General features: G+C 34.1%; 1 protein-coding gene across 1 annotated transcript in view; it reads left to right on the forward strand.

Annotated features, from left to right (window-relative positions):
* The window catches only part of CPS1 (carbamoyl-phosphate synthase 1), a 149,288-nt gene that overhangs the window by 17,557 nt on the left and 116,845 nt on the right, over nucleotides 1-14,886 (forward strand). The window contains exons 3-6 of the mRNA XM_044670734.1: nucleotides 4,901-5,045; nucleotides 6,811-6,900; nucleotides 8,697-8,753; nucleotides 12,113-12,205. Of these exons, the coding sequence (XP_044526669.1) occupies nucleotides 4,901-5,045; nucleotides 6,811-6,900; nucleotides 8,697-8,753; nucleotides 12,113-12,205 (385 nt within the window). The remainder of the gene's footprint in view (nucleotides 1-4,900; nucleotides 5,046-6,810; nucleotides 6,901-8,696; nucleotides 8,754-12,112; nucleotides 12,206-14,886) is intronic.

Consider the following 14,886-nt stretch of genomic DNA (forward strand, 5'->3'; position numbering starts at 1 on the left):
CCAAACCTCATGCATAAGTCATTAAGTAAGAGACATAGCAATGGTAGTTTATTATCTGTTCTTTCTATTGCTAGGTAACGTATCCAAACAATAAACATCTCTGACAAACCAGGTAGAAAAAAATACAATATGCCTCTCTGTTTGACTCCCCACTCCTAATTATATGTGAATCTTAGTATAGAGAATAATAAAATGAGGAAAGACATCAGAACACCCATCTCCCTTTTGGTTCCCAAGAGAATATTTTTGCAATTCAGTAGGATCATGGAATCATAGCCTTGAGAGGTGGAAATCCAGAACTTTAAAAGTTAAGGTGTTTGATTTTTCAGGTGAGGAAAATGAGGCCCAAAGAAGTAGAGGTTTTTCACAATGTCACATAATGAGTAGCAGATCCAAGATTTAAAACCATGTCCTCTGATTCTAAATCCAGTGTTTTTCCATTACATTTTATGGTTACTTTTTTATGAATGAGATTTTCAAAAGTCACATACTATTAGAACAATCCCACAGACTGAAGAAATAATTAATCTCCTTATTATTTCTTATAATCTTGTAATTAAATAGGAAAGATGAAATTATACAGAAAATAGCTTTCATACTCTTCCTATTATTAGTTTTGAAGACTTTTGTCTTGCTGTTGGGCTTCAGTGACTCTGGAAGAGAGAGAAAGGGTGACACCAACAAATTTATTTAACAGCCTTACTTAAATCCCTTTAACAGCAAATCAAGCTATCATCTTATGATGTCACTGGTCCTTTCTGAAAATGAAAGACAAAGGGAAGCCAGATGGCTCAGTGGAGAGAGATCCAGGGCCAAAGACTGGAGGTTATGGGTTCAAATCTGGCCTCAAATACTTCCTATCTATATGACCCTGGTCAAGTCACTCAATACCAGACATCTATCCTTTACCATTAGCCATTTATTTTATCATTCATTTTACATTTATTAAATTACCATTTATCCATTACCATTATTTAAAAAAAATAAGAAAATGAAAGACATTATTAGTTGTCATTAAGAGAGAATGTTAATTTAAATTTAAAAAAAATCACCATAATATACAATGCACTAAGGTTGTTTTTTAAAAAAATGTCTTTTTGATCACCACATTTATAAAATATGCTCAATATTAAAGATATTTTCAAAAACATAATAGTACAAGACGGAGTTGCTCAAGAAACCATATAAGCAGTCTTTTCCTGGAGTGTCTGGGAGTCAGGAGTTCTGGGTCCTTGTCCTACCTCTGCTATTTGTGTGACTTTGAGTATCTTTGCTTCTGTAATCCTCATTTTTCTCCTTTATAAAAGGAAAGAAATGGACTAGACTGAAGGGTTAATACTTCTTTTTCATATCATGGAATCCTTTGGCAGACTAAAGTCTATGGATTCTTTCTCAGAATAATGAATTTAAATTCATAAAATAAAGTTTATGGGAATATAAAGGAAACCAATTATATTGAAATAAAGCTCTCTAAATAGTAAATGATAATAGTAAATATAGTAAGTAGTAAAAGAAAATTAGTTCATGGATCCCAGATTAAGAATTCCTAGACTAGATTACTCTGAAATTCTATGATTATAAGATATCTTCCTTTTTTTTTTTAAACCATTACATTCTACCTTAGGATCTATACTTAGTATTGCTTCAGAGGCAGAAGAATGGTAAAGGCTAGACATTTGGGTTTAAGTGACTTTCCCCGTGTCATACAGCTAGGAAGTATCTGAGACCAGATTTGAACCCAGGACCTCCTGTCACCAGGCTTGACTCTCTAAACAGTGAGCCACCTACCCACTATTCTCTAATATATATATATATATATATATATATATATATATATATATATATATATATAACTGTGCCTAAGAGATTTTTCATAAGAAAAGGGGATTGACACCTTTTCTGTAAAAATACTTGATAAATTCTTTAGGGATCTTCTAGTTGAGTTCAGAAAGGCAAACGGGTACTGAGTTAACTGATGTCCAAGATATTGGTTGATATTCCATTGTTTTATTAATGTACATTCTCCCCCAAAACTCTGAACAGCCTAAGTGAAGTACAGAGCACTAGATGGGTTTTAAATAGTTCCACTGGTGAGAATGTTAAATTACAGTGTATGAAATCTGTTTGCAAAGTTTTGCTTCACAAGGCAATTATTTAAGCTTTTCGACAGCACTAATTACTAGCTGTGTTAATATACCTGCCAACAAACAACTGTTTAATATAGATCAGAATGATGGAGGGCACTAGAGTTTTCTTCCCTGTGATAGATTATAGGTAATAAATCTTGTCACATCACAAAAGTCAAACAGGACCTGATGGATTAATTTCCCTTCAACACAGCAGTTCCCTAGCACAAGCTATATTTATTCATTTACGGATGAGAGTTAAGAGTTTGTACAGAAGGAATGGCTAGTTCTCTCGAGGAGAGCTGGAGGAGAAAGGGGTGGGGAGTAATTTATTTGTTAAAGACGCATCTCCTTTTGATGTTGGAAGTCTGGGGGGGCAGGAGTGGGTATTTAAAAATTGGTCCAATGACCTCATCTTCTTCTGAAAAGACTACACTGAGTGGAATTCAGATAGGTTCTTTAGAATCATAGACTTGGATCCAGAAGGGACTTTAGAGATTATTCATTCAATTTGTCTCATTTTATGGATGAAGTTACTGAAACCCAGAAAAATTAAATGACTTGCCTAAAATCATACAACTATTTAATGACAGAGTCGAGACTAGAAACCAGCTCAGAGCATTATCGAGTCTTTCATGTTTTGGTAATAAATGTATATCTTACTTAAACAGAAGGAGTTGGCTGAGAGATCTGGATTGCTTGTTGAATTCAATGCAGATCCTGTTTTTCAGTCTTTAGAATCAAATCAAGGGAGAGTTTATTAGAGAAAAGGGTTTATTGGAGAGAATAATAAGTTCAGCTTTTTTAAACACTGTAGCATAATTACATATAAAGCAATAATTGAGTATGGAACTGGGAAGATACAGTGAGGAGAGAGAGTTAGGCTCTCTCGCTTAAAACTATCCTCTCATCATACCAGCCTTGGACAGTCCAAACCCAGAGTCATAGTTCTAGTATAGAGAGCACAAGACTGAAAGTCAGGTCATTTGGTTTTTACCCATGAGATAAAGGTCATTGTAAGAGGTGGATTCTAAGAGATATTCTGGTCCTTCAATTCTATAATTCTATGTTCCTGAATATGAGAATTGTTAGTGCTGGAAATTAATTTAGAGATATATGCCAAATGAATGGATGAAAGAACGTTAAGAAGAACCTTGGAAGGCTATCTAGTCCAACCAAGGCAGCCTAGGGCTACTGATCTTGGGGAAAACTATGACAAATTAGAAATATAGAGCAAATTAGAATTGAAAACCTAAATATTATACTGACTGAAATATATCAAATAGAGATCCCTTCCAAATAAGTTTGAGGAATTTGCATTTGTTAGCATAGAGAAGGGATTTTCTTTTGTGGTTTCTGAGTTGGTTCTATTATCCTAAAATTCATTCATTTATTTATTTTAAATTAAATTAAAATTTTAAACTATTTTCCCATGTTCACATGATTCTTATCTCCCTCCCCTATTTTTCCTCCTCCCAGAGTTGACAAGCAATTTCACTGTGTTTTATATATTTACATATACACATATGTATATATATTATCACTCAAATACTATTTCCATATTATTTACTTTTTGTATTAGAGTAATCTTTCAAAACCAACCCTTCCAATTTTTATATCCATATAAACAAGCATGTTTTCTTCTGGATTTCAACTCCCATAGTTCTTTCTCTAGAAGTGGATAGCATTCTTTCTCATAAATCCCTCAGAATTGTCCTGGATCATTGCATTGCTTTTAGTAGCAAAGCCAATCATATTTGATCATCCCACAATATTTTGGTTACTGTGTATAGTGTTCTCCCGGTTCTACTTATTTCACTCTGCATCAGTTCATAGAGCTCTTTCCAGTTCTTATAGAAATCAAGCAGTTCATCATTTCTTATAACATAATAGTATTCCATCACCATCATGTATAATTTTGAAAGCATACTTCATGCTCAAGAAGGAAACAGATGTATAAATCAACAATATTTCTATAATTTACATGCTGGTTTCTAAAACTAAAAAAACTAAAGAAAAACTTTCCAATTTTGTGGCAAATAATATTTTGGTAAGAATATTAAATTTCATCAGAAACATCAATTTGGACTTGTTTATATCTGGTAAGTTGTGCAAAATTCAAGTCCTTTTCATTTTCTAAGAAAAATGGATAGTAAAGTAGACAGAAGATTTTTTTTAAAGTGGGAATGCAAAGAAAAAACTTGAAAAACCCAAAAGCTTTCTTATATTTGTTTTAATAATGGCTTATATTTGTGAGTACTTTGAGGTTTCCAAAATACTCTCACCTATATTATCTTACTGATCTTAGTCTATCTCTATAATAACCCTTTCAGGCAAGCAGGACAAGAATTCTATATCCCATTTTTCAGACAAGAAAGTGAAGCTGAGAAAGGTTAACTAGTGAGTGGAATAGCAAGGACTAGAACTTGCCCTTTCTGTACTTAACTCATTGCTGTTTCTGTTAAACTATTATATCTTTATGTTTAGTTTAGGAAATGTTTTATGCATTCTTATATATCAATGCAAAAAAAAAAGAATACAAAAAGTGCCTGGGAAGGTACCTTTATATTGATGGACCAGTTTTCCCTCAATGTGTAATTCTGTGAGCAAATTTCTATGGTCGTCTAAAATCCCTTTAAGTTGACTTAGAATAGGGACATGGCCTTTAAAATATCCATCATCTTACATTCACGGATTTGCAACAATTTTAGTGACTCAAAACTGTTGTAATATAAGCTTCTTTCTGTTGATAACATCTTGATATGTTTACCTAGGTACCCTGAAGCCATTACAGATCCTGCCTACCGAGGACAGATTCTTACAATGGCCAATCCAATCGTGGGAAATGGTGGTGCTCCAGACACTGCTGCACTGGATGAAATGGGTCTGAGCAAATATTTAGAGTCTGATGGCATTAAGGTAATAGTCATGAAATTGATGGAAAAATTCTCAGGCAAAGTGAAGTATGCATGACTGGAATAATTTTCTCAACTCAGCTAATATAGACAGTTAATTCAAGTAATTTGAGGGCTCAAATTTGTTTTTCTACAAATAGAAAATAAATTGTTTTCCTATGTGAGAATAATTTAGACTTTAGTCATTCAGAATAGTTGTTTACATTGCGTAGACTCACTCTGTTTTTCATTTTGTCTATAGAGAACTTGTTTAGACTAAGATCTTCAAAAACAATATCCCTGACGTAGATTTTCAGTAATGTATCTTAAAATTTATAACTTGTACCCAACTTATTGGGGCAACTAGCTGGCAATGGATAGAGGGCTGGATCTAGAGTCAGAAAGACATGAGTACAAATCCAGCCTCAGAAACTTACTACTTGGGTGAACTTGGACAAGTCACTTAACTCAGTTTACCTCAGTTTCCTCATCTATAAAACAAGCCGGAGAAGGAAATAGCAAATCACTCCAGTGTCTTTGCCAAGAGAACCCCAAATGGAGTCACAAAAAGTTAGAAATGACTGAACAACAACAAAAGACTCAATTCTATTCAATAATTCAGTAAATAATTATTAAACACTTTTTGCATTTAATAAAATGTTTAGAAAATTGTGCTACATGCTAGAGGAGATTAAAAATTTCTACAAAATATGCTCCTAAATTTCAATATATAGTATAACAGGATTATATAATGTAAATAGAAATAAGTAAAATATTGACACAGTAGATAAAGAAATGTCTTGAGTTCTGGAAAACCTGAGTTTTAAGTCCTGCCTTTGACACATACTTCCCATGTGACCCTGAGCAAATTTGTTGACCTTTTGATCCATTCTCTTAAGTCCAAAATTAAATTGCAGAGAAGGTGCTGACCTGCATTGAAGTGGGAGGCACACGCCAGTTGCTCCTTATATCAACAGAATCCATATTCCTATTTTACATTTGAGAAATAAAAAAAATCCATAACATATGTGAGATCCAATGAGGAGATGGAGTTTGTTATCCTCTGGAGATGGCATTTGAGTGGGTCTTTAAAGAAAGAGTAGGGGTTTAACAGGAGAGGTTTCATGTAAAGACCGACAGGCAGGACTCAGACTCATTGACTTTAGAAAACTGGGAGTCCCAAAACATCTGCAGCATCAAGGAAAGGCAGTGGTCAGCACACAGGGAATAGATGGACAGGCATTCAGATAAGACAATAGCAAAGTCAGAGGTCTGGGCAGATTTGAATCTGAGAGTTCGGCCAATACCAGAAAACTAATTAGGAGATTAGAATTTAGGGACAGAAATATAGTTCCTGGAAGAGGAGGGTTCTGGGTCACCAGAAAAGAAAGCCAATTTCTGGAATTAGTTGGGAGAAACCAGAGCTGATAAGAACTTAATAATGAACATACTTGTTCATTGCTTTATTGCCAAAGTTTGCTATGTCTGCTAATGCTTTACAGATAGTAAGAACACAATTGCAGCCTACTGTTTTGAAGAATTTCTTTTCTTAAATATTCTTATTGTTGGAGGGGTATATAGAATTACAAGATTCATAAAATTAAAGCAAAATAATTATTCTGTCTTGGTCATTTCAGCAGAATGCTTTGAGTATATGTCTTCCTTGTAGCTCAAAGCATTTCCTGTTTAATTTGTGTTTGGACTCAAGAGTTGAAATTTTGAAGTCATTCCTATGGAACTGACTCACAATTGTATCAATTGATTCAATCAGCATTACCCTTTCTTTACAGGTGGCAGGTCTGCTGGTGCTGAACTATAGTGAGGAATTCAATCATTGGCTGGCTACTAAGAGTCTGGGGAAATGGCTACAAGAAGAAAAGGTGAGAAATTTGATATAGAACTCTCCATTGATTTAAGGCCAGTGTTTGTATTGGAAGACAGAAAAAGTCTACACTGGTCCAGAACAGCCAGAACTCTGAGGCAATTCATTTATTGCCAATTGCTAGAGTCTACTCACTAAAACTGTACTTGAAGACTTCTTAGCTGGATAGGACCTGCTGGAACTTTTGTTCTCCTGGCATAACCTTTAAGAAATGAAAGTCATTTTCAAGTTTTTGAGGCACCAGGATAGGATTTTTGTAGAAGATTATATATACACACATATATTTCTACATCTATATATAGAAATACATATATAAGTATGTATTACTACATTTTATTTTAATGGTAACATAATATGTGTTATAAAGAACATATTACACGTGTGTATAAATGTACACACAAACCTATATTTTATGTGCACATGTGTTTGGAACACAAGGAATCATTAGATGTGTACATGTATTTTTTACCTGTAAATAGATGTAATATGTACTTAATAATTCCATTAGTACAGGGACCAGCTACTTCAAACTTTTAGCAAATTCCTTCTCTATGTTCCAAATAGATTATACATTTTAGAATGACATCAGTACCTCACTACTGACAGTTTTTATTCCTGAGAACAATTTTATACTGAAATATCATTGGATAGTTGCTAAATAAAGCAATACTTTCCCCACTTCTCTCAACATTGCTGTAGCAACAAGTGAATGCAAATCTCTTTGAGTATTGTGCTCTGGAGCTTATTAAGAGATAATTAAATGGTGGAGTTGGAGTAAGAAAGACTTGATCCTCCAGGTCTACCTTACTTACTAGCTATGTGATCCTGGGCAGGTCCCTAGCTCTCTCTGAGCTTTAGTTTCTTCATTTATAAAATGGAATTATTTGAGGATAAGTTGAGATAACATTTCAAAAGCACTTTGTAAACCTTAGAGTACTATATAAATGTTTAGTTTTTATTCAGTTTGTTTCTCCTCTTTTATGATTATCCAAACCCGTCCAAGATATAAAAAGAAATGGTGCTACAGTGAATTATAGAACGAATGATAATGCATTTATTAAGAATTGGCTGCTAAATATTGTGCTAAATGGGATATAAATATAAGTAAGACAAATGCTGTCTTCAAGAAGCTTACATTCTAATGAGAGAAGATATCATAGAAAGGGGAACTAAAAAGGGAGTTGAGTGGGTTTGTATAGGTGAGATAATTTATAAATGGTCAGAAAGTGATCTAGAGGTCTAGTTGGGCAAGACAAGATGAAAGCTTAGTCCTCAGAGCCCAGCATCCCAGAAGCAGATTGCAAGGGTCCTATGTGAGGAGGATTATGCTAGTGAGAAGGATGAAGCTGATGACTGAAGTACAGATGGCATGGTTTTGAAATGTCCCATTTAACAGAAGTTCTCAGGGCTTGTGGTTCAAAACATAAAGTTGTGTATTCTTTACATACACTTATTCATGAAATTCTTGAGTCCATATTTCAAGTATGAGTTTTAACCCAATCATTTAAATTATGAATTAGGAAAGGCACCAAAAACACGTGTACTCTTAATCCATTGTATAATGAGACAGAGATGTGGATAAAAAGAATACAGGATAAAGCTGGAGGACCAACCTTCTATGCCTTACTATGAGAGTAATCCTTGGTCTGAATAGAATAATTGGCTGGAAAACGGTTAAATGGGGGAAGAAGGTAAAGTTAGTATAGTATAGTTAGTAGAATGTGATACATTCTCTGTCTCAATTCCTCATGATAGAAATGACACTTCATTTTCATGCTTTTCTGATTCTTCTAGGTCCCAGCACTTTATGGAGTGGATACAAGAATGCTGACTAAAATAATTCGGGACAAGGTATAGATCACATTCTTTGTCCTTGCACCCTATTTCATGCACCCCTTCTACCAAAATCTATCTGTCTTGACTTAATTTTTCTTCATTGCACGAGAAAACCACCAACACCTAATTTAATATGTAAAGGCATGAATCTGGCCATATTTAGTTTTTTTTGTTTGTTTTAGACTCATATTTTTTATTCTATTATTGATTCTAACATAGTTCACAAGGTTGGATAGTTGGAGAGTATGCTCATTACTGAATGTACTTGAGGTTAATTCACTCAACAAGAAGATATGGAGTGCCCAGTCTATGCACACTACTACAGGGGATACAAGGCTAGTCAAAAGCATGATTCTTGCTCCCAAAGAGTGCATGAATTATCCTGTTAGATGATAGGGCATACATAAAACCAGTGGAGACTATCAAGGAAAGCAAGTTAATGTAGCAAAAACAGAACATAGAAATTCCATTTGTGTGTAAAAGAAGGCAGTAGGTAGTATAAGGTGATGTTAGTTGAAGAAATTTCCTTGGAAAAGGTCAATCTGATGCTAATTTGTTGAAATATCAAAGGATTTCCTCTTTTGTAAAATGAGCAGTGATGAAGTACCTTCAAATAAAGTGAGTTTATTGATAACAGTACTGGCAACCAATTTGCCCTTGTATTGTTATGATTCAGGATTTTCCTTTAGAAAAAGCATGTCTTGGAAGTGATATGACCCACAAGATAATCTGGTTTCCTTGGCCCTAACCTTATATTATAACCTCAAATCCTTGCTTTCAGCATACTCAATCTGCATAATTTGGTTCCTACTTGTGAAATCAGATTCAATAAAATTTTTTGAACCTACTTAAAAGCAAAATAGGGGGTATTTATTATATACTTTCTACCTCTACATCTATATAGTAATAGATAAATTCACCAAATGAATTTGCAGTATTTTAATTAAACTATAATCTTGCAAGGAAAAGTTGATATAAATGACTTGAATCTTGATTGAAAAACACAAACACAGAACTGATAGATCAAAGAAATCATCTATATTCTTTAAAAATAACATATTGGATGTTGAGAAGTATGGTAGAAAGATATGTGTACCAGTCTCATATAGTAATTAACTTAGTAATTAACTACATGATATAAAAACTTAGTAATTAACTGCATGATATAAAAACTATTTCAGTTTTTTCCATTGGGCCTCATTTTCCTTATCTATAAAATAAGGAGTTTGGGGTAGATGACCTCTGAGGTACACTAACTTTCTTTTCTTCTTGTTTCTTCTTGTTTCTTCTTGTTTCTTCTTGTTTCTTCTTCTTCTTCTTCTTCTTCTTCTTCTTCTTCTTCTTCTTCTTCTTCTTCTTCTTCTTCTTCTTTCTTCTTCTTCCTTCCTCTTCCTCTTCTTTCTTCTTTCTTCTTCTTTCTCTTCCTCCTCCTCTTCTTCTTCCTTCTCCTTCTCCTCCTTCCCCTTCTATTATTAAATATAATTTATATATAAAATAACATTTTATAATTTTATTATAAATAACAATTATTTATTACTGTCAATGGGAACAGGGACTGGCCAATAAAACAAACACATGTGTTTTCTGACCTGACAGCAATCTATACTTTAGTATCACATTTCAATTCCCTTTTCCTTGGTTTTTATGAGAAGTATCATTCAGAAAGAAACTCAGATGTTTGTGACATAAAGATGCTTCCAATCATAATCTGACAGTGGTAGCAGCAGAGGCTTGTGAGGGAGGCTATAGAGGTAAAAGTATTCATTGGCAAAATCTGTTCAGCTATTGGATTTTGCAAGTTAAATAGAATTTAGTAAGGTCTAATGATTTTGGGGAAGCAACATGAAAGGCTACTTCCAACTCTTAAGATAAGTTCTTCATTTTTATCTTAAAACAAGTATTATTTTAGTAATTTGCCAGTGTTTTGGGATGCACAAAATGGCAGTAATACAGACTTGGAACTTGAGTGATCTTGGTTTATATAAAACATGCATATTGCAACCTTTTCTTCCACCCACCTTAGGTTGAAAAACTAGATTATTATTTCATTCACCGAGCTTTTAGGAATAAAGACTGAGACTCAAGTTTCAAAATTAGGAATGCATAAATAAACATTTACTCTGTAAACAAGCCATGATGTTATTTAGTAATACAGTGTGGAGGTGAAAGGTTTTGCAGTAACTAGGAGCTAGAGCAGTAAGGCAGCTCTTCCTAGGTATGGAGTGACCCAATACTTTTGAGTACTCAATTGAAAACCACTAAACATGCTGGTTTTTCTAGTTCCAGCAGCTTAATCCCAAGTGACTTTTCCCCTAAATGATAATTTCAGAGATGGAACAAAGCCTTGTTTCTATTTCTTCCCATGCAACAATTTCTTTGGAAAAGGGAAAATCATGCGAGTATTTAACTTTCCTCCCCAAATAAAATCTTGGCAACTAAGATTAGCATGGCATTTTCATGGAAAGGTTTCTTAAGCTACCCAAATTGTCTTTTAAAAATAGCACATTAAACAAATCCAAAAAGAGAATAAGAATAGTATTACTTAAAAGGAAGAAAGAATTCTTGATTGGATTAATAAGAAAGAGTGGGAAAAACTTTAAGGTCAAATAGGCCCTTTACTGAAAGAATGTAACTATCAGATTACTGTCCCAGGAACTGACTAGAGCAGTGGTTTCCAAACTTTTTTGACCTACTGCCCCCTTTCCAGAAAAATATTACTTAGTGCCCCCTGTCACATACTATCACCTCCCCCTTACAGTTTTTCATTGCCCCCAAATGCACCTGTGGCCATCACTGCCTCCCTGGATCGCTGCAGCACCCACCAGGGGGCGGTGGCACCCACTTTGGGAATCACTGGACTAGAGTAAACTTTGCTTTTGCCTCGGCTTGAGACTTATGAATTACATAGTATTTATCTTTGTTCTTAACTGAACTCACTCCGATGGTATAAAGATGAAACTATTTTGTCTATCCTCTTCCAATTTTATCATTTTCTTTCCATCCCAAATGGCAATTTTGGAGCCTCTGAACTAATAAATAATCATTTTCCCAGGGCATCAAAGGCATGTGGTAGTGTTCCCAACTTTACCAATTTGTAATCTTAAAACCTAAATTTGGATACCTCATCTTGGGAATCATTTAGTTACTCCCAGGAAGCTCTAAATAAACCAATTATATTTTCCATTGTTTAAAAAACCATGATATGTAAACTTTTTATTTTTTAAGTTTGAGAAGGTGAATACACTTCCATAGACAAATTAAGCAGTTATAAAGATGTCTAAATCTTGGAGCAGCTGTTCAAATCCCTATGAGTTTAGCCTGTCAGCACCTTCTTTGTTGCTCACATTTAGCTGTCTAATTCTTTAATTTGACAGGGCACCATGCTTGGAAAGATTGAATTTGAAGGTCAGCCTGTGGATTTTGTGGATCCGAATAAGCAGAACTTGATTGCTGAAGTTTCAACCAAGGTGAGAGACTTTCTCCTTTTTATGTGGAAAATTTAGGTCCTTCTCTTTAATCTTACCTCATTTGGTATAGTAGCATCTCATTTATTTATCAGGCCACTTTAGTTTTCTAGAACACAGAAAATCAGGAAATTAGCAAAATTGTCTTTTAATAGCCAAAAAATCCCAGTAAAGCACATATACACAGATCATAGATTTCCTCATGACTTTACTTTAAAGCCTATTCACTTTTAACTTAGACCCAATGCCCATAATCTTGGCTATCTGGTTTTTAAGCTCACAACAATAAGAATCAACAAATTAGAAGACTGTTAGAATTGGGGATTTTGACATCAGCAAGAAAGGGCAATTAACAACTTGACAGTGAAGGAGAAGACAAAAATAGAAATTATGAAAAGTGAGAATTCAGTAGATTTAACAGTCCGGGGCTATTGCAGTAGAGGAGCAAATATCTATCTATGTATGCATTAATTCCTCTTTCCTCATTCAATCCATTTATATTATGACACATAATTATATTTATAAGGTTGGCCTTTAGTCATTAAGTTGAATTCTGGTTAATATACATTAAGTAAGCAGTATATCTTATACAATTTCAAAAAGTTATTGTGCTTAAAGGAACAAAGTGAAATTATCTAGAAAATTCACTTATGTAGTATACCTCATTCACTCACACTAATGGATAAGTGAAGCCTTGCTATCACCTTTCCTAAAAGGTAAACCCTTGCTGCTTTTAGGAAATAAAGGTATGAACAAATGTTTCCCATTAACACTTTGTCTAAAACAAAATGAGCTTGGTATTTAAATGCCAGAGGTTTTAAAATTTATGGGCACACAGTAGAAATTCCAATAAAGGATTCATCTTTACTGATTAACATTTTAAAGTAGTGATGGACAATAAAATAAGCTTGCCTCATATTGTTGCACAGCATTGCACCTTTCCCCTCTCCTGATACATTCTGAACATTTTAAAATAGGTCCTTGTTAAATCTCATGAAATGCTTATAAGACAAACATTTTATCTTTTTTTTCCCAAAGATTGAAAAGCTGGGCTACAAAGGAGTTAGTTGAGTCTCATGAGTCAGTAACAGAAAGGAAAGAATAAATCCTGTCACCCAAGACTTTGTGTTTTCAAAAGCTTAATATGAGTTTCATGAGGGCAGGGACCATATCATTTTTATATTTGTATCCCTAGCATCTAGGACTATATTTTGTATATGCTTACCACTTGATAAATGTCTTTTTAAAAAAGTAAATAATATTTGTTGTTGAATTGAATAAATAAGAACAAAAAGGAATATTCATTTAAAGCATGGACTTTTGTTCCAAAAAATGATATTGAAATGTTAGGTTCTATTTATTTTCTCCTCTTTCCATATCCCTCTATTTTCACTTCTTGTTTGTTGCCGTTGGTCACTTCTAGAAATGAAAGAATCAAAACAGGCTTAACGTGAGCAGATTTCTTCCTCGAAAGCTCTTATGTCAGGGTCTCAGGCAGAATTACTTAGCATTCCCAAGGCCTGTTCTCCAGTACTAAGCACAGTAGTACATGATAAAAAATAGCTCCAGGCCCTTGCCCTTACAACAAACTTGGGATCTAATAGAAATTTCCATTTCCATTTTTTAATTAAAGAAAATGAACTTCTGAACTTATCTGTGCTTATCTGACCTTCCCAATCTGGTTGTAGCTTACCATTTTGCTGATAGCAAAACGACCAAGAACATTCTGATATGCTGGCAAAGAAAGATGGAGTGAGATATAGACCATGTTATCAGGGGCTAAAGTAGACTAAATAGAAGACATGATTTGGGAAATCAAGCCGCTAGCGTACAACAAACAGGAGATAAACACTTAAAACCCAAACCAACCTGTTAAGGATATGATTCATACAAGCATAAAGGCATGCTCATTGTTCACTGGTAGAAACATGTTACAAATAAAGATTTCAGAAATGTATTCTTTTCAAGAGTGGTGGGCTGACTTGAGTCACTTCTCCTTAATAGTCCCTCTTTTCTGAAATAGCTATTCTTGACCCTAAATATTTGAAAGTGCTTCGTGTTTGATTAGGTGAATCTACAGCTTCCAAAGCTGTAAATCATGGAGGATGTTTTATATTTGGGACTCAGCTTTACAATGCCTCAAAACACTTCTCCGAGGAAGGGTAAATTCTTTTTTTTTTCTAGGAATGTGTGCAGGAATCAAGGCAGACATTTCCTTATAGTAGAAGCTGCAACTTAGAGGCTTAGAGAGTTCTTACCCTTTTTTGGTGTGCCATGGGATGCTTTTACCAGGTTGTTAAAGTCTATGGGTTCCATCTCTGAATAATGCTTTTAAATGTACAAAATATATAAGAATACAAAGAAAACAACTATGTTGAAATAGTTATTAAACTATTTTTGTACATTTTTATTTTATTATATATAATATAGTATATAAAGTATATATAGTATATAAAATATAGTATAAAATACTATATTTTATACATAGTATTAAACTATTCTAGGTTAAGAAACTTCATTGAGAGATTTGTCTAAGAAACAGAGAAATTGAGTTACCTCCAGTCTTGCAACTGAATGTTGAGGTTCTGAAGGGGATCTATATACTCCAAGAGTTTTACTGAGCCTCTCCAAGGGAAATAATTGCAAAGGTGGGCCTCCTCTTACCCTTAGTCCCCCCAAAGCAC

This window comes from Gracilinanus agilis, chromosome 3 (genome assembly GCF_016433145.1).
Source record: "Gracilinanus agilis isolate LMUSP501 chromosome 3, AgileGrace, whole genome shotgun sequence".
Taxonomy (NCBI): domain Eukaryota; kingdom Metazoa; phylum Chordata; class Mammalia; order Didelphimorphia; family Didelphidae; genus Gracilinanus; species Gracilinanus agilis.